The 21,171-nt window shown below is 40.9% G+C and overlaps 1 protein-coding gene across 2 annotated transcripts in view; it reads right to left on the reverse strand.

Moving 5' to 3' along the window:
• Window positions 1–18,547: 18,547 nt before the first annotated feature.
• The window catches only part of LOC115394293 (cadherin-18), a 91,348-nt gene continuing 88,724 nt past the window's right edge, over window positions 18,548–21,171 (reverse strand). For both annotated transcript variants that reach the window (XM_030099579.1, XM_030099578.1), the window contains exon 11: window positions 18,548–19,229. In XM_030099579.1, coding sequence (XP_029955439.1) covers window positions 18,724–19,229 — 506 coding nt within the window. In that variant the 3' untranslated portion in view covers window positions 18,548–18,723. The remainder of the gene's footprint in view (window positions 19,230–21,171) is intronic.

A 21,171-nucleotide genomic window follows, 5' to 3' on the forward strand; every position in this document is an offset into this window, starting at 1 on the left:
CAGAAACAAGTCCTCTTATAGTTAGACTAACATGATTCATTTAGATTTAATTTCTGTAAAATTCTCAAACCATGTCGTAATGACAAATCTTCAGTGCCCCAGTGTCTAGTTATTGTCATCACTACACAGGTGGGGTAGGTAGTGAAACATACTGGGGTTGTACTATTGAAAGTTGTAAATGTTGCCCCAATTTCTATTCATCATCTGTTTGCTTGTCTCTTCCTGTTCTGTTTGATTAAAAAAAAAAAAAAAAGAATCTCTACACAGGCGAGAAACAGACTCCTAACCTGCTCAAACACAACAAGGTCTTAACAGGTGTCAAACAGGATCCAAGCACTTTCAGTGGAAGTAAAGACTCAATAAGATTCAGCCTTCTGACCCATAAAGGTCCCCACATCTTCGAGCCTGAGGTGTCCTCTTGTCTAATCTAAACCTCATCTTTTAATCTTGTTTTTATGAAACTTGTCCTTTTCTAACACGGAGACAAAACAAACATTTACACTGATTTGACTGCTCTCCCCTCGGGGGATGTCTCCTATTTTGCGGCACAGATTTATTTCAGCTGTAAAAGAGCGAATAAAATCCTCCTTGGAACAAGTTTAGGTGGGCTTACGAGCCTCAATTCCCCTGTCATTTTTTTTTTTTTTTTTTTTTTCCTGGATGGAGACAGAACAGCCATAAGGGGTTCAGCTGAGTGCTACGTCAATACAACTTCACCAGATTCTCAGACTTGATGCAGAAATTTGAGGTTTTTACATGCATTCAAACCCTTTCTGACTCAGTTTGTCTTTCTTTGAGGTATGAATAGAGTTGAAGGCACTGCCTGGGTGCATGTATTCGACAGCGCTCTCAGTAAGAGATTAGTTTCTCAGACACTTTGAATTGTGGGGGATTGTGAGTGGGAGGTCTCCACTCTGCAGTACGGGCGCCGGATCACAGCGCGGCAGCAATTACTGAGCTTCCAAATAAAGTTAGAAGGTTTATCAGTCCAGCAATCACAGAGTAAGACCACATGGCTTAACAGGCATGCCAAGAGAGGCTTTCATCGACTCATGTCATTGCACATTGCTGATCACTTGCTAAGTTCAGGTCCAGTTTACACGTTTTCAAGTCAAAATGCAAAACTTTCTCTGAATATTCAGGGTCCGCTTTTCTACCTATTTTATAGTATCATTGAGCGTTAAGCTCTCTTTTTCTGGCGGACTGCGATCACATTCATGCAGCTTGATGCAATGCTTTGGTGACCTATCTGTCTCATTTCGCACAGAAGGTGCATGAATTATTCAGAATGATGACATGCCTGACTGGAGGCCAGTCCAGGGTGCTCCTCACCGTTTACCAGAGTCAGCTGGACCGGATCCGCCACACGCCGGACCTGGAAAAGAGTGTGGATGACGTCGACAACGGGCGACACTGAACCCAGAACACACTGAAACTCTGTTCTCCCAGTGCGCGCCTGAATATCACCGGCTTCAATTGGCCGAAGCATTTATGACCACAAGTTAGAAAAACTTGACGAAGACAGTTTAAAGTTGATTTGAAGTTTATGTCACACTTGCGCTACATGGGCATGCATGGATGGTTGAATTACAAAAACAGACTTCAAGCATTTATTTTTTTTTCAGACTTCCTTTCTGTGTATCGAGGGATCATTTTCAAAATGCTGCTGAGACTTTTCTGAAACAAAAATGGAAAAACAACGCTGCTCCTGTGCCTGAATTGTCTGTGCTAGTAAAACTGAAACAGGTAGGGAAAATTCATATTTCCTCTGCCTGTCTCCACTACCTTGCACCATTATATTTCATTTTTTTTTCCTTTTATGTTTTTTTTTTCAGCTCTCTGGTCGTCCCTGCAATTTTAATTTATTTATTTGTGTTGAAAAAAGAACGCTAACCCTCCTCCTGGCTGCAGATCTTCAGTCAGAAAGCAATGCTTGTGTTTCAGGGGGATCAGTTCAACCTCCATCTCTAAAACCCTCTCGATCATTGACCAGTTAATGACTCTGACCCTGTCACAGATGATTGCACACCCCTTTTTTCTCCGTATGCTGGGTTCAGAGTTCAGCATCCACCCTCAGAACGACACCGAATTCAGAATTTCTTTTACATTTCATATTTTATACACTGTCCTTGCAATTTTACTGATGCCGTCTGATTTTGATTTTGCACATTTTTGAAGTGAAAGCATACAAATATTCGTGTTTTTTGGGCATTAATTGCACAACAACGATGCCCGCTGCCACTGATAATGCAACTTGTTCTCTGCAAGCTCTTGTGGTCAAACAACAGCACCCACTAGTGGACTGGCAGGCTTACTACACCGTTCTCTGTGTTTCTGCTACTTCAGAACTGTAGTTATAAAATGGAAATTGAAACGTCTGATAGCTAACTTGTGAAATTATTCTCTGGGTATGTAGTAAACACAGCAGTAGATCATTTACTCTAACTTGTTCGCTTGTAGCCATGACATACTGTTAGGAGTTCATTGCGAAATTGTCCGAGTTTTCTAGAAATACCTTTAAAAAGGCTTTCTCATGTTACGCTCATTCTGAGTGAGTATTATTATTTGTATGTTGTAGTGATGATATCTGGTCACATCGTTTGAATTTTGACTGGTCACTTGATTCACGATGAGTTACATTCCATAGATTTCATCATGATTTCAGAAACACCTCAGACCAGGATCCTCAACTGTTCATTTAATTCATGAAACAAAATCTTGTCTCTTCTTTTGTGGAGTGGAATCTCCAGAATAATCCCAAAACACCCCATCAATTGAATACTTCTATCTCGTTTGCATTTCTCTTCGCTTCCTTTTTTTTTTTTTTTTATAAACATCGTTATCACTGAGGGAATTCAGTGGGAGTGATAATAATAAAAGTGTTGGTAGCGAGGTTTCATTTATTTGTTTTTTCCTTCCCGAGGATCATATTAAATAAAGTTCCCTGGGAGATTTGTCTAGTCAGCTGGGAGATGACTGCGCTACAAGGCAGCCACTGTGCAGGCTCCACATATTAGCTTTGGTGTAACTGGGACACGATTGAACACGACTGCCATTTCAATATGTCATCCACACATGTGGGTCGGCGCTATTATTCCCCGGGGCCCCGGGACGGGACGGCCAATAGCGTTTCTCCCACAGCCGTAGAGAGAGAGTGTCTCTCGGCGCCTCCGCTGGGAAATCTCACAACTTAATATGACTAGCAGACCATGTTTTTCCATGTTTTTGTGCAATTTTTACTGTAATATTACCTGAAAAACACACTTGATGTTTTTGTGTGGTTCCCGTGACAGACACCTCAATCAAAAAGAAAAAAAAAAGAAGAAAAGAATAAAAGGCTTTCAGAACAAATCCTCAAATCAGTTTTGCAAGCAATTTCTGAGAGAACAATAGAAATCATCATCCTGTTTCTACCTGTTTGATGTTCCTTCTTAATCTCCGTGTGTATGTTTTTCCTTTTCATCTCCAGGTTCCTGCTCGGTTGGGAGGAAGGTATTCAGGCTCAAAGCAGGAGCTCGTGGATACGCTTTTTAGCGTCAGGTAAACGCGCGCTCACGCACCGCAGGAAACAGGGACATCGGCGGCAGAAGCGAGAAGCGAGTCCCCCGGGGGCCTCTTCTCGCCTCTTCCTTTTTATCTCCAGATCAAGAATAATGCAGGATAATCTGGAGACCCACGTGGAGATACATAGTCATGAATCCTCATGGCGTGATGAAGAGCACACCCTCCCTTTGCCTCGGACATGTTGTTTTCACTCAGCGGGTTTCCCACACATCACTGGGAACGTCTCTGTTACTCGTCTCACTGCTTCACAAATAATAATGTCACCACAGTGCAAATACTGCTGAAGCGGGGTCTTCTCACCTAGGGAAAAACCCCCCATGATTTTTTTTTTTCTATGTCAACTGCTACCATGAATCCCATTCTATATGAGTCCTGTGCTGTTGGCGACCTCAGTGTCGGTCCAATGATTCTTTCTGTGCTTCTGACACTGAAGTTAGCTGCTTAAATTTCATACTATTGGAACATGTGTTTGCCACCTTTATAAACAAAGCTGACATTTTTGCTGACTTTGTATCAAATGCATTTACATAGAGGCCCCCTGCTGAAAAAAGAAAAAAAAAAAAAAACATGCTATTGACAACACAGCTTTAAGCTAAAGTTTTGCTGTATTTGTTGAAAACTGTTAAAAATAGTTTAGAAAATCTAACAATAATGATTAATAACTACTTAACTACTTAATAACTACTTAATTTTGATTATTGAATAGTTTTAGCCGTGACAGTTGTTTTTTGCTGTGAGTTTTCAAATCCATTTTAACTGTTTTATTTGTTTTAAACCCTATCTGTCCACACGATTCAAGTGAAAATGCTTCATTTCAGCATTTCTTTACAGAAAAGGTTCACTTTTACACAGCAATGTTTTCAAAACGATATTCATTTTACATGGAAACAGCAGAAACACACACACAAAAAAAACAAACATGTAACTAGCATGTCAGGCCACAGCTTGGTGCTGCAAATTGTATTTTTGTAATGAAACCACACACATCCACACAGAGATCAATAAGCTATAAACATCAACAATCACAGAGATTTATATGGAAAGGAAGACAAGTTGGATTGTTATTATGGTGACTGTCAGCTTTAAAACGATCAAGTCCCATTAGAATACGAACTGGGAGCCAGAACACTCTGGAGGCTGACATTGTTGCTCGCATTTCAGAAAAGTTAGATTGCGAAAGTTGTATTTTCTCCATTTTATATAGAGTCAGAGAGTTTTCAAAAAGTTCCATCTTGGGAATTGTTTTCACAAAGTTGCATTTTCAGTGACTCCGTGAATGTTGTCATATAAACGCATCACCAAAACACAACGAAACACATCAGGCTTTGGAGATAACTGCAATAGCTCTATGTAAGGAGCATTATGAAGCTCAGTGTGAGGGTAGAAGTTGTCCGTTTTTCTTCAGACTCGTATGCAAGTAAAAGTAACAAGTGTGTTGCTTCAAAGCTGCTTTGAAGCATTGCCACCATCAGCTGCTTTAATCCATTCACAGCAACCCGTCCTCTAGCAACGAGTCATTTTGAAGAACAGGAGGAAATACAGATGTTTATCTTCAACTATCAGAAATGAAAGAAAAACGTACAAATACTTTGGTACTTGCCTCATCTGATTACATTCAGCCCAATGTCTTTGTAGTTGGACATCAGTGCCGTATAATGTGGCCTCTCTGAAGTTCCTGCGTTACGTTTGACTGGAGAACAATCAGCTTCATTTCCAGCAGACACTTCTGACATGCTGCAGAGAAGAAAAACTGGATATAATAAATGACATCAATGAAGGCTGCATGCTGTTTCATCACTCTGCTTCAAGTTCCCTGCTGTTGTCTTTCTATGATCTCTGACATGAACCACTGGGTCAGTTCAAATACAATCCGGAGTGCCTGCTTTGAGTGATATTAGCCCAATTTACGTAATTCGCAGGAATTATTCCTTCTTATTTGACTTCAGCACTTGGTGTTTGCTTTCATCATCCACCCATTTTCTAAGCTGCGAAACGCATCTAACTGTTCATAAACATGCATTTCAGGCTGTTTCATGGCTTTAAATTGTGAATGTAAGTTTGTGTGGCTCTGTGTTTGTCCTGTGATGAACTGGTGATCTGTCAGCGGCGTATCTGCCTTCATCTACAGTCAGCTGGGATCAACTCTGACCCTGTGTGTATGGATGAATGCTCTTATTGCCAAGGTATAACAATGCATGGCACAACATGTTTAGTTAGGTCTGGGACTTCTAATCAGATCAGGTTGTAGCCACGATGTGCTTTCAGTGCACCGTCTACCATCCATCATCTATTCACACTGGGCTCACGGGGAGGCGGAGCCTCTCCGAGCTTAAACTGGATGATAGGAGGACCACACTGGACTGATAGTATGTTCATGACAGGGCTGACACAGAAAACCAAGCTGTTACTGCTGTGAGGCAACAGGGGAAACCACTGCAATCTCATGAAATCCACTTTACATCTCCGGGCTTGACCTGCTGGAGCTTTGCACGTGTAAAAACAAGCACAAACACAGACATTTTCCTATGAATGTAGAACATTGAGCACGTTCTGACCAGCCGACCAACAAACTTTACCATTCGGTGGTCACCTTTTGAGTTTGCCTGTTCAGATTTGATTTCACTGTTCTGACTTTTTACATCAATGGAAAAAAAATCCACTTGTTTTTTTGGAGAAAGGAACTGAAACTGTGTTACAGTTTATTTTCATTTCGTGTATTTGAGTGAAGGCAGTCATCTGGCCGAAGACTGAAGCACAAAAACAAACACAGCCGGGAAAGATTGTTCATGTTTCATCCCTGAATTGAGCCACAACAAAATGTTTCCTGACAGCAAGAAGATGACCGGTTTGAGGTTTTACATGCAAACTCTGTGTGGAGTTTGCATGTTCTTTTAGTTTGCACGTGCATAGAGAGCTTTCCTGGATTGATGGGCTTCAGCCCCCTGGAACCATAGGCTGGATGATTCATGGCAATAATCCAGTGTGGTTATCACACAAGCTCCATATGGTGCAATATTAATTGCAATGTTGCGCCATATGGAGCTTGTGTGGTTTGTGAATTTATAATTAGAATATAACTTGCAGGAGAATAAAATTAAATAATTATTCTGTTTACTAGAAAATCACAATTTGACATATAGACCAAATAAGATTCTAGTTCTTTGCCTTATAGACAATATGTTGCCAATGAATACCAGTTTATTGTGATAAATGTTCCTTGACAAGTGTTTACTCCACCACGCATCATTTTCTTTCGAAAATGTTGATTGTTAGTTGTAAGAAAAAACTGATTCTATTTTTTTTTTTTTTAAAGTGCATTTTAGTCTCCAGGAATCAATTTTAACAACCCTTGTTCTTTCAGCTCAGGCACTTTTAATACTGCTCTCTGAGAAAACGTGCCATTGTGCACTGTATTACTTGACAGTTTAGTAGCTGTTATCCCTTTTAATTGTTATCAGAAGTGAAATACTGCAGTGGCCTCCTTTCACAGGCGTCAGACTGAAAAATCTCGCAATTTTGTCTCTTATGAAGGCAAATCAAAGTGGTTTATATATTCTGTCCCTCATTCAGCTGAATGTCAGAAACACTCATCGCCGTCTCCCCAAAGACCTCATTATCCTCTTAATTTCCAATTATTTCAAAGACAAATGAGTACACCTGGCATCCCAAGCAATCCTGTCAATGATGAACACAAGAGACTGCGCCATCCTCGCCTCTCTCACCGGAGTTAAATGGGCTGATGATCAAACCTTTTTTTTTTTTCCTCTTGCCTTTTCTTTTTCCAACTAGGCTAAAATTCACGTCAGACTTCTTATGTACAACCGCGGTTTCCTTTCTTTTACATTCATGGGTGGGGTAATAAGATATCTGTGCCCCGCTGTGCTGTTTTCGGTGCAGTTGATTCAGTTGAAAGAGGATCTCTTCTGTGTTTCCTGACACGATACGGAGGCGTCCTGCGGCTCAGCTTTTTGGGGCTATTATAGAGCTTTTATCTGGGACTTCCCACCATCTACCTTCTCTTTAAACTCCTCACTCAACTCCATAATTTGGATTTATTTGTAACTATGCCAAATCAAAAGCATATTCTGAACCAGTTTACAATATTAAACTTCTGTACAAGAAAAACAAGACTTTTTATTTTTAATATTTATGTATTTACAGTATATAGCACTGTTCAGACACCAAGCACTATCACAGGTTCAGAGTTTTGCTCAATGACACTTTGAGAAAGAGTGATAGGGAATCAAACCTGCATCTTTCTGTGTTATGTTATGTAAAGCAGCATGTCATCTACAAAACGTATAGTCAGACATGTAATGATATCTCATGAGCTTAGCCTGATGAAGGATATATATTTTGAAGAGAATGGATTTCCGCCACATTTTATTTTTACACAGTCACAAGTGTGACACAGAGAAATTCTTGTTTTATAACTAAGATTTAAAGCAATTGAACGCAATGCCAGAAAGTGTCACGGTTTCTTACATCGTCACATCTAAAAATAAACTTGTTTTGGATTTTCTTAAATGTGGCTGGTTGTTGTAGTACCAACGTTCACTCATCCCTCATCTACCACTTGTATGGCAACTGTGCAATCCATTCATCATTCAGGCAAACCCAATTACCCAAAAATGATTAATTAGCTTTCGGAAATGAACATTTTAAGGCCAAACTGTAGCTTTCTCAAAATATGAAGTACGCTCACAGATTACTAACTTTGTCTGATTTCTTTTTTCTTCTTTTTTTAATGATTCATGTTTTGTGTATTAAGAATTAAAAATCTATATAATTAAAGATTTTCTTTGATGGCTGATGCTTTTAAAAGGATTCTAAAGAGCGTGTCAGAGCTGCCTTGTGTACTTGGGATCACAGTTGTTGAAATAACATGTTTAATTAAAGGCTTTGAACTCTGATTGCCTCTCAGTTCTCTCACACTGCTTCTGTCCATTCATCTTTTTGATATGTCTCCTTCAGGTCAGGATCAACGGATGCTCATAATAATCCCCATTGTCTTTTTGAAAAAGGCAGAACAAAAACAGATTGAGTTTGACTGAACCATACAAACACTCTGCTATTGTCTCATAGATTTAACACATCAGCTTTGACCGCCGCGTCAACCTGCACTGAATCACCGTTGACCGTTGGACATACGAGTCAATTGAAGTTGCATAATCAACCAAACAACAACAAAAATATTACTTAGAGGCAAGAAGATTCCTCATCATTACACAAAAATAACATTATCAATGCACGCCGCCATCTAGAGATGAATGAATGAAGCTATCCAACACTTGATCTGGAAATTAGCGATGAGGAGACAGAGATTGAGAAGATGGATTCGGTGAAGTCATCTGAAGCCATCATCATTTTTACTAAAACGCAGAGACAATCATTCATTCGTTGTAATCGAAGTTTCTCACGTTTTCATTTTTTCTGAAGATGGTGTCTTCCTGTGGCTCCAGCACCAGAAGACCATTGCATCTGTCTTCTACTGCTTCTGTATGGGTAGATAAGTTGGTATAGTTACAGATTTTACAGATAGAACAGGGAAACTCCACATTCAAACCTCCAACATGGTTTCAAACTCATGACTTTCAAGCAATGAAGTGAGCATACCGACCACTACTCTCCAAGTTGAAATCATAACATCACACCACCTCATTTTGGCTCATTTGAACAAAGTTTTACCCTGAACCTTATCAGTCGTTCGTGCGTGCAACATGTGTGTCTTGTTTAATACTTGATCATTAAGACTGTTGTGTTTTCAAACTGTGCTAACAATGGGGAGTGCCACAGCGCCATCGGTGAATTGTTAATTCCTGTAACACGTCACAGTAATCACCTGTTTGTTTATGGGGGCTGATGACAGCAGGGAAGACGTTGCCTCACTGTGATTAGTGAGGAGTCGTACAAATTGCTTGCAGCTGCCGTCACTCGTGCGCTCACAGGTTTGATATCCAGTGCGCTCTTGTGGAGCATGATGAACTCAGTGAGTAACTCAACCCTAATATTTCTACTTTAACTACAAGTTCCATTACACCGTAGATTTTCTGGTTAGCATTTTTAGCACCCCCATTTACATAGTAATGAGAAATGCCTCTATGCATGGAGCAGAAATTAAGACTTTGTAAGTTTTATAGCAGGATAAACAACAGGGAGCCGAAGTCTGAGTCTAAAATAAAACTACATTCAGGACGAAGGTGAACAAAGCACATCATATTCCAGCTAATAAAAAGACAATGTAATAGTTTCTCAAACTTCTTTACCGACAACTGAAAAGTGACCGCAGAAGACCCAGAGAGTCTGTTTTTCTGGAGATGAATCGACGTTTTCCTCATAAGCTTCCACTTTCAGCTTATGCAGGGAGACAATCACATCAGGGACTAATTAGTGCATGAAGCCTTAATGTTGAGGAAGAGACTCAGGTATGAGTCTCTTTGTCTGTTCAGTAGGTGCCCGACATTAGCTCCAAGCTCCGGAGAGGATTGTTTGTTGTGCTCGGCAGCAGGGCCACAGTCCCTCGTGGAGCAGAACGACTCATTCTCTATTGAGACAATGTCTGTAAACTTCAGCGAAAGTCATACAAAGTGTGTTAAGAGGCTTAACAGAATAAAAGGTGACTAACTTGTTCAGCTTTTTTCATCTTTGGGAACTTTCAGAAGGAAATGTGTCTAATATTAATGTCCAGGTGACGGAGTTGTAAACACTTCATGGCTTCAGTGATCTGGGTCTCTCTCTGAGTTATGGTCCTTCAGGAACTGGGTGGTGCACAGGTGAAAGTCGGGGCCTGTTTTTTGTTCAGGCCTAAAGGCTTTCGCACATTATTTCCCAAACTGTTATGCTTTCTTTCATCAATCTCATGTCTATAACACCAGAGCACATTTTTCAACTTTAGGGGCTGGTCTGCTGACCAAATGGCTGCAAACGGAGCAAACGTGATATTGGTGGCAGCTGTGGCTGACAGAGTGGTCATCCCTCAACTGGACGGTTGCATGTTTGATATCCCATCTCCACTGTGTCCTTGAGCAAGACGCTGAGCCCGTTGCTTCTCTTTTCTCTGTCAGGTGTCATCATCTGAATGAGCTGGCCTGGATTTATTCTGAACTCTAATTGAGCGTCTGCTGCAGACTTTCACCTCCAGCCGAATGAACAGTTTAAATATGAAAATACTGGATGATATTTTCCACCTCTTTTTATTTGGCGTGTCTAAAAACCTGTGAGAAATATCTCGATTGGCAGCACTCCAGTAAAAATGGAGGGATCGTAACTGAACGGGGTTTTTAGACGTGAACCTCAAGAGAGGCACACAGTGTTCTCCAGCCAAGTTTCACACTGTTATCAACCTGCAGAAATCTGGGAAACGAGTAAATGCCTCATGCACACAGGCTGACGCACAACAGAACAAAACAGGAACTTAACCGATTTTAACTTGAAGGCTTTTTGCATTCGCACTGAGAATAAACATGCAACACTTTTTTTTGGCAGTGCAAATAGATCTGAGTGAAAGATCTGAGAGGAAAGAAACGCTGTTTTTTTTTTCATTATCTTCTCTTTATGAAGCACATATAAAAATATTTGGAGAATGTCATCCCTCAAGTGCCGCTGAAGGGGATTTCAGGGTTGTTGTTTTTTCTCCATTTTCTGTGACTTTTCAAAAGCGTTCAGCACCAATATATGTCATTAACAAACAATGAAAACTGGATGGAAGTGTATGGAATGTTTTTTTTTAGAATTTACAGCTTCACAATGTTTCTAAATGAGGTGAATTTCTCACTAGATTATGTCAGTCTCTTGTGTTTTTCTTGATAACTACTTAGCACACTTTACTGAGGATAATAAATCCCTATAGTGTGTGTGAATACAAAATCAACAAACATGCTCATTTGTCACGATTGCATGCATCCTCTGCGTCCGGATTCTGCTCATGCTTTTGAATGTTCGGCATGCAAGCACCTAATTCAGTGTATAATTTATGTCGTGTGACTATAAAATTTAGGATTAAAGATGATTCATTACGATATAGAGCATAGATAGAAAGAAACATGATTTGTTACATTTTTTTTACATTAATTCCATCAAACTATGGCTCACATTTTAATTATTAATTGAAAAACCCATCCGTGTCTTTAACATGCACTGAAATGAACTGTAATGAAAATCTACTGCTTTGGTGCTTTCCTCTCGGTTTCATTTTCGAACAGTTGTGCATTAAGTGTATTAAGTTACACATATTCATCTTCGTATGAAGAGGTTTCATTTCAGAATTGAATAATAGAATAGAAATACTTTAATAATCCCTTCCCCATGTAACTTTACATTCGTCACAGACTGGTGAAGAGAGTGTGTCCCCGCTCCTTCTCGGCAGAACTTCTTTTTCAGGCTATGTGGGTCAGCTGTCTCAGTGACGGTGCTTTTCTGAACTGCTTTTTTTTTCCCTTTCTTTCTTCACCCTCCTCAGATCTTCATAGTTTATTCCATCATGTCAAAGAGGTGAAGCAGAGGAAGACACTTATTAGCACATTTACATGTTTATTTCCTTGAAAACAGTGAATGCGACGGGATTATCGCTGAGCATTTACTGATTTTTAAAGCTTGAATTCGAAGGTGTTCAGTCTCCCCCATTGTAGTCACTCACTGCCAGACGAAGATGCCACATTGACAAGTCACTTTGCATCTAGAGGTGGAAATCTCTACTTTTATAAAGTACTTAAAAAAAAGAAAAAAAGAAAACAAACCTCTGCCGCACAAACTTTGGGGTAAAACAACTTTAATGAATCATTAGCTTGAATTTGAAAGGATTTTTAGTCTCTTTGATCTTTTATTTCCAGTTCACCTTCACATACTCCAGAGTCATGAACATTTATAATATGCAAAGCCTTCCTCCATTAAACCACACTCGATGTGAAAGCTTCAAACCTTAGAAGCCTCTGACCTCAAACGCTATGAAAAGCAGTGCCAGCTGGCTCGACTGGCCCCGAGGTCTTACTTACACAACCTACTGGAAAAAAAAGATCGAAGTGGGGGAAAAAAAAAAAAAAAAAGAAAAAAAAACCCAACAGATATACACCTTACCTCTCAAACGCTCAGAGATATAAACATAAATCCACATCCATCCTTGACCTGATATGCAAAATGCAATTAAAGCTGCATAAACAAACTGCTGCAGGACGCGCGGCTGCTCATCCCGAAGATATAAGGGTGTTAAGGGTGAAGGAGGCAGTAAAACATCGGGAGAACCATCACTGCTCCAGTATTTTCTTTGATAATCCATTCTGCTGCTTTTGACAAAAGATAAAAACCTGGGGACCCATTTCCCCAACAAATATCCTCATAGGGGCCAGTGAGATATTACCCCCGGCCTTATCTCCCAAACATATGGGCAGAGCTTTGATAGATTGTGGCTCCATAAGAAAGAAATCTTTATTCACGGGTTGACGGTTTAATCCATGTTAACCTCCCTCACTGTCTCACACTTATCTCACCATTCATTTCTTTTTGTCCCTATAAAAGCAAAATTTGGCCCTCTTCTGGAAACTTCACGCCACTTTTTAATTAATCAACATTTGATTTCTTTTCTCTGCCGAGTCCCGCTCTGTAAAGTGTCATGTCTGCCTAATTTCCTATCAAGTAACTAATTGCTCTGAGATTGGTTTTTCCAGTCATGGATGAAAAATTCCTCTTCTCCAAATCCCCCCCTTTTTTTTTTCTTTTTTTCCTCCTCCTCCACAAGATTTATCTTCATCACAAATTGCACGGCTATGGACGCGATAAGAACATGGCGTGCACAATAGAACGACGCCGCATCAGTGGAGGATATCGTGTTGATTTTGTGTCATTAGCCTGGGAAGGAGGAACGGCGGCGCGGTGCACATGAGCGGCGTTATCCATTAGGGGTCAGATCCAGTGCCATCCAATCGAATGGGATCCTTAATTACACATAGGAAAATTGGTTAATTATGCAGCTAAATAATTTAGAGGAAGTGAATAATTTCTTGCCCTCGGGGCTGTTTATTGACTTGGACATCATCAGCTGTGCAAAAGTCTGTTTGTGTTTGTTGCAAACCTGATTATAAAAACACTGGATGTTTGCTGCCCAGCCAATATTTGTGCACTGGGGACTATGTGGGAAGTACAGGGCCTGAAAAAATGTTTCAACCCCCGGTGTTTGGTGGACTCTATTGTTCGTTTATCCATATTTAGCCCAGATATAGATAGCCTCTTTTTATGCAAACTTATTCCCACGGATTCAACCCATAATAGATCAATTATATTTGAGAGTTGTTTCGAAAAACAACAAAAAAAAATTTAATTTCCTCCCAAGAGTGTTTGGATTCATGACGCTAATCTGACTAGATCCATTCAAAACATGTGATGAAATTATCCATTAGGATTGTTTCCCTTCATGAATATGGGATATTGAGTGTCTGTTCTGGATCATGCAAATACTGGTAGAAGTTCATGTTTACTGATTAATGTCCAACATGCGATGTGAATTATTAATTCTGCAGATATTTTTCTTGTTAATGTCTCTGCTGGCGGGCAATCCCTTTTGTTTGTGCCCTTAATTGAATTTACATATTTTTTTTTTTTTGCCTGAACTTCTGACTCTTTGACATCTCCTACATTTCTTTTTTTCCTCTAAATTCAGACTTATTTGCTGTAGCGCTCACCGATACTTGACAACTTCCTCCGTAAGAACTCCACATTGTTTTGTCCTTGTGGGATCATTCTTGTATAAACAGGGTTTAAAGCATGCCGTTTGAATAGTACTGTCTGTGCACCATGTCACTTGTGGCGTTGGTCTGATAAGCGAATTGCTTGTATAAATGCATGCTAAGTGAAATATATGAGTGTGCAATTTAACATTTTTTATGCAGAATCTTTGTTAATCGGACCCTTAGTTTTTCTAAGCGAATCAGTCTTTTTGACACAAATTGATGCTCAATGTTTCCCACAGCGAGCTTTCTTAAAAAAAAAAAAAAAAAAAAAATGTCAAAAACAAGTTGAAAACAGCTTCACAACAAGAAAAAAACTCAGCTTCTTTTGAAGACATTTCAGTGCCCTTTCTTCAAATCCTTCCTGCCTGACAAATCCTAACATGCTTCAAACTTTGTACTTACAGGCAGTTTTACAGTTTCGGGTCATTCGGCTGCCACATGGAGGTAACCACACATCTTTCACAGCAGCTCCGGCTTTATCCACACTAGAAGTCCCACTTCTGACTTGTTTACAGAGACGGCCCTTTCGGGCAGGTGCTGGTTGATTCTGTTGCCTGAGGAAAGCAACGTTGACACTTTGGGAGACCGGGAGTCGTCAGAAAGTTGGAGTTTGTCTGTTTTCTCTTGGCAGCAGCACCAGGAGGGGGAAAGATTTTGTGAAGAATTAAGGGGAAAAGCACAAAACAAATAATAAAGACGGCTTCTGCGTTTGCCCGATAAATAATTTTCGATTCAAATCAAATAAAAATGCATGCAACGCAACCCTTCAAACGGGAACTGAGAGGAGCAGCCAGCCAATGTCGGCTGAAGGGAACCTCTGTGCTAGCTTGTGTGACCTTTGCCGCGGGCCAGCCTCAGGCTCACTCACACATGTTGAAAGGAAATTCCAAGCCCGTCTCCATTTTCCAGTCCGAAATAATAAAAAGAAAAGAAAAAAACCCCACGGTGATTCTGTGAGGAGAGAGAAAATTGGTGATTGTTAACGAAGAGTCGAGACGTTCATCAGCCTCTCCCCTCGTCTTTCTCATGTCTGAGGCAAACGGCGCCGAACGAGAGCGCGACGCTCAGGAGGAGTCGGATAACGGGCGATGACTGGCTTCACGTTGTCGTCACGCTCTGAAGATCTGAAGGGTTTCGCTGCGGACTGAGGAAAAAAATCACCTGTGACAGACTTGGCCCTGCTTTACAAAAAAAACCCTCCATTATCATGCATTCTGGATTCGACCCGGCAGCTTTGACCCCCTGCTGAAATAATGACACCACTTTGAAGTTGAAGTTTCTGAACTCCTCAGTGTTTTAAGCGATACCTGTGAGGTGATTCTTTGTTCTTTAATGGATGGAAAGTTCCTTCTATTTACAGTCGGGGTGACATGAAGATGCAACGTCTGGCAACTGAGGTGAGATTTCTCTCGTTCAGCGTGGCAGGGTGCTTGTTTGATAATGTTGTGTAATTGTTTCGAAACGGAATAAAATGGGCATAGCAGAAAAACAGAATTTTTTTGGTTTGATGGAAAACCGGTTTGAGTGTCTGTGTTCTTGCGACATTTGACATTTGACATGCAGAAGCGGTTCTAAAATAATAGCTGGCTAGAAAGTTCAAAAACTTCCCCCCTCTGTCACAGTTGTCCCTCTTCTGCATCTGTTGCCAGTTCTCCAGCCTTCTGTCTTCCTTCCTCCCTTTCACCCCTCTTCAAAACTCCCTTCCACTCCTTTAACGAGGCCTCTTAAGCGCCAACACCTGCCAGTCCCGTGGTGGCTTCTGGGAGCAGTAGTTTTGGAGGCTGACGGCCATCTTGAGAACTGAAAGCAACTTGCAAACTTACTTTAATACCAGAGTTGCCTTTGTTTTCGTGTTGTTGGAGCTTGAGCGTCACTTTCCGTGCTGCACTTTTTGTGGTTTCATTTAATCTTTTTGCCTCGTGGGATCATAATAAACATCAACAAACACACTTAAGAACTTCAAGTTTAAAGCGCCATTAAAATTTCTTAGTGTTATATAAAGGGCGTGTGCAGGAATTTCCCTAAGCAGCCCCGGCTTTGCAAATAAAGCGTCACGGCTGAACAAATAATGAGCCAACCCAGAAAGAGACGAGCTCCTATAGAGGTTCTCCCAGACACCCAATAAATTGGGAAGTTGGCCATGAAGGGACCCCAGAGAAACGAGCTGCAAGGTTGTAGTGTTTTTAAGGCAAATCTGTGCCTCTGCAGCGATGTGGAGAAACAAAAATATCTTCTACACTGATGCAATAAATGATTCAAGTTTTAGTGACAAGATTTCAGCTCATTAGTTTATTTGTTTTGGATTGCATTAACAACCTCACAACCTCAGAATTCACCTGCTCAGGCTCTGTTAGCACATGGACTAAATGTATTGTTTTTTTGTGACCAGGATAAAGCTGCATTTACGTGATGTTTGAAGTAAAAATTATGTTTGTTTGCATGAAAACAGCAAAAATGCTGAAAATTTTGGCCATCGTGGTTTGCGCTTGTGGAAGCACTCATGAAAAGTTCAACCTTGGGAAACATTTTCAAAAAGTTGTATTTTCATTTGCTCTGAGCATCAGTCATTTAACCAGACACCCACGATACATCAAAAGTCTTCTCTTTTCATTTGGAAATGTGTTTTCAACAGGGCCTCTGCTGTAGGCCCACTCAGTTTGGGAAACATGTCGGGACGCGTGTCAGTATGTGTCTTTGCATGTGATCCAAATAATTGTGTAGTGAATGTACATTTTATTGGAAAAGCGCCAAGTTGTTGATTTCCTCACACACCAGCTGAAACGCTATTGACCGCAAAGACAGTGTGCTTCATTGATCCCTTTGGGGAAATGACTTCTGTGCTTTTAATCCATCCTACGCATGCTTTCACATGTTTAGGAGCAGTGGACGACCGCAGCACAGCACAGAGAGGGTCAGGGGGTGTTGCTCAGGAGTCAGCAGTGGGATTCACACTGGCCAACCAATGATTCCCAAGTCTGCTTCTCAAACCTCCAGACCATGCTCAAGAAGATTTAACCGTTTTGTTTGCATGAAGATGGAGATCAGATAAATATTGTGCACTGTGAAAGCCTTATTGATTCCATCGGAAGTAGACTTCTTCTACTTCTGAAAACACTCACAGATGACCCAGTTTTCACTGCACCTCCTTCCAATGGCAGTTTTTAACACATTTTTTTTTTTTGTCAATTTAACTAAATTGAACCCGATAACTACATGGAAATGGCTAATTGTGTGAATTATGTGACGGCGTCATTGAACTTCTTTTACTGATGAGTTGATAACACTGGTGAGATGAGCAGGTTCCTTGAAATCAAGAGCCTGGATTAGTTAGGATACTTCAATAAATTCCAACATTTCCACATTTAGGACTGCATTTGTCAGAGTGTTATAAAATGGAATTTTTCTTCATATTCTGGCCCTAATTTTGAAGAAGCTATCAGCGCTTCTGGTACAATTCACAACAGCTACCAACACTTAAGCAGATTAAATTCATGTCTTTGTGATTTGTCAGTTGTTCTTCCAATTAAAAGTGCTCTTTCTGTCAGTTGATGACACAATTTTCCTCAATTAATCAAGATTCACCTCAATTTTAAATCGCAGAGCATGAATGCACAGTGCATGGAGACATTATTTATCACGATTCAGCCTTTTCCTCTGTTGCTATGGGGTCATCAAACACTCATTTTACTGCAATAATAACTCCACACATTATTTAGCATGCATATGAAAGCAGCTTGTAAAAAAAATAGTATTTATCTGAAAGAAATCTGATATATTAACAGAAGTGTTTAAAAAAAAAAAAAAAAAGAAAGGCTGAAACAGCCTCCAGGTTCCTCAATGCTCCTTGTCTGTTTTTTTGATTTGTTATAAGCTCCGGGTTGCACTCAGGCGCCTTCCTGAGAAGAAAAAAACATCAAAAAGTTAACAAAAGGGAAAGCGATACGGGGAGAACTGAGCGAGGTGTAGCGGTTGGGTGTGCGGCTGCCTCGGCTCCGTCCTCTGCCTGGTGATTCATAGCGGCTTTGGAGATGCCTCCCACCACCGTCACCACACGCTGCGCTCTGCACTCACTCTGGCAGGAAGCAGAGAAATGTACAGACCGCTCACCAATCCACTCATATGGATTTCAGGACTTTATTGAGCATTAAAAAATATACACCAAGGAAAATACCCATTTTCCTTTTTTCCCCCCCTCCAAATATTTATGTTCCTCCATCACAAAATCAGATTTTTTTAATACTTCCAGACAATCATCCAAAGTGACAAAATGAAAAAAAAAAACAAAATGGGGGAAAAAAAATTAAAAATAAGCAGTTTGTTTTTTAGTTCAACATCAGAAGTTGAAATCCACTGAAACAGTTTGAAAGCATTTCTGTTTGTTCGTGTCGTTTGTCCGCTGTAAAATCTGAGGAAACGAACAGATTTGGTTTTGATTCACAGACTAGGTCGTCACGTCTGACTCCACCTCCCCGTAGAGTTCTGCCAGTTTCTGGAACTCGGGCCCCCAGTCGTCCAGGTAGTTGTAATCCTGCTCCGACTGCGTGCCGGGAGAGTCTAGCGGGCTGATGGAGCCCGTGGGCGAGCCCTGGCCCTCGTACGCGTAGGTCTGCAGGGAGTCGTACGGCGGCACGCTGGTGTCCATGTCGGCCTCCACCAGTCTCTGCTTGATGAACTCGTGCACGTCCACCTCGTCCGGCTCCACCGACGGACTCCGGCGGCTGCGCGGCGGCCCGCAATGTTTCCTGGCCTCCGGCCGAATGTCCCGCCGGAACTTGAGCTCCTCGGCGGCGGCCGGGTTCCGCAGGGCGATGATGTCGAAGGCCTCGGTGTCCTCCTCGCCGCCGCCCTCGTCGTCGTACGTGACCACGTTCTCTCTGATGTCCTCCTCCGAGATGATGAGGGGCTCCTTTTTGCTCCGCCTCAACGTGATGAACAGAACCACGATGGCTGAAAGACAAAATTACTACGGTCACTGCTTATGGAAAAACAAGTACACTGTAGAGAAAAAAAAAAAAAAAACGCAACAACATAAGCAGCAAAAGAAGCTAAAAACACATTAAAAAAACAAACAAACATAAACTGCTAAATTTAAAATCCGTTAGACGGTAATGTGATAATTCATTGAATATGCAATAACTGACATAACTTTAAATAAAAAAAAAAACAATAGCTGAAATACACAAATGGCATATTTTGTACCACAGCATATAAATTATATATGAACAACATACAGAAGGAATAAATAATCTAAATACTTGATAAAGCCACTAATAAAAACTGATCAATTATCTTAAATAAATTAAGCCTGAAGACAATAAAAACTGAGCTATTATAAAAATTTAAAGTCAGTCAAACCAAGATATTAATAAAACAAACAAATTACAAATATTATTCATTAAAATTAACACTTTGCTGCAACTGTTTTGCCAAATATTGCAACTGTGTAATAGTTTGGATTTATAACACAACAGTTTCAAGTATATATTTTGTGTTTTTTTGGGTTTCACAGCACACAATGTTTCCAATTATCCAGTAATTCCCTTTTTCTAGGGGACTGTATTGATCACAACAGCACACTTAGCGAACGTGGAAACAGCTGAACTCAATTAAGGTTTCAATTATATTGAAGCGTTTCTGTGACTGTGGCAATAGTTAATGATTATTATTATTAAGCCTTTTCTCAGAATGTAATTGTGCCGAAGGTCCTCAGGCACTTTTAAAACATCTATGCATGTGCTTCTTAATCCAAAGCCCCTGACTCAGAGCTAAACAACAAAACAAACCAACACAAGGACATTTTATGGGCATATTTCACTCAATTTTCCACGACGACACTAAAACCGGCTGAGCGTCACGCGGTTGCGAGTCGATAACGCACATTAGCCGTCATTAGCATCGAGGAGTCCGACCATTGTGCGAGAGCAAAGCCATCGAGATGATGAGAGCGCAAACAACATAATAGTGTTTGGGAGCTAATTTAACCACACATTCCAGCAAAAAACGCAAAGCATCAAGCATATGGAGGTACGTCTCGTGCAATAATCTGCAGTTTTAGGTGAGCGGGGAGGAAAGCGCCAGCTGTGCCGCGTCGGAGGAGATGTGGGCCGGCGCTGCGAGACGTCTCCGCTGATAAGTGGCTCGGAGTGCTTCACACTGTTAATGAAGTCGTGGAGTCAAGTTGTATTTGATGACACGCTACTGCTCCAAAAACTTGTTCCAACAACTAATGAGAGTTCTGCTTCTTTGGGTTAATGATGACCTCTCACCGAGACGTTAGCGCTAACATCGATTTCATAAAACGGCTGCAGGGAGGATTTTTATATATAGTTTTTTACAGTGGTGAAATATGTTGAAGGAGTTTATTATGTGGCTATCAGCGGAGGTTGGTTATGAACCAGGGTTCATGCCTCGGCAACGTAGTATCATTTGAGTTACGCAAACATTGGGGTAAGCCGCGGTTTTGTCCCACAGCGAATGTGTGAAAAGCTTTTGGTCATCACAACAGTAAGTAACAATCACACACACATGCACCAGTTAGCTTCTATTCCTCGTTCATCACAATAATTTATCTGGCTAATTGGAACACAATGACCCAGAGACTGGAGTTACACCAATCCTTCCCTTAACAATAACCACTGCTGGCTGTTTCCTCACGACCTTCTTTGTGGAAACTTGATTTTTGTCCTCACACGGACAACAAGTCTCCATAAAAAATGTGTGTGAAAAGCTTTCTGTCCCCACAGCATGAAAAACGTGACACAAAGCAGCCTCAAGCGCCTCACGCACACCTTAGCCATCATGTTGAGGCCAAACCCTAGCCTGGCACGCCAGACTGTCTCTCCATGCTCAGGGATACACGGAGATACAGTCTGGTACCGCGCCAATTGAA

Source organism: Salarias fasciatus, chromosome 9 (genome assembly GCF_902148845.1).
Source record: "Salarias fasciatus chromosome 9, fSalaFa1.1, whole genome shotgun sequence".
In the NCBI taxonomy this organism is placed as follows: domain Eukaryota; kingdom Metazoa; phylum Chordata; class Actinopteri; order Blenniiformes; family Blenniidae; genus Salarias; species Salarias fasciatus.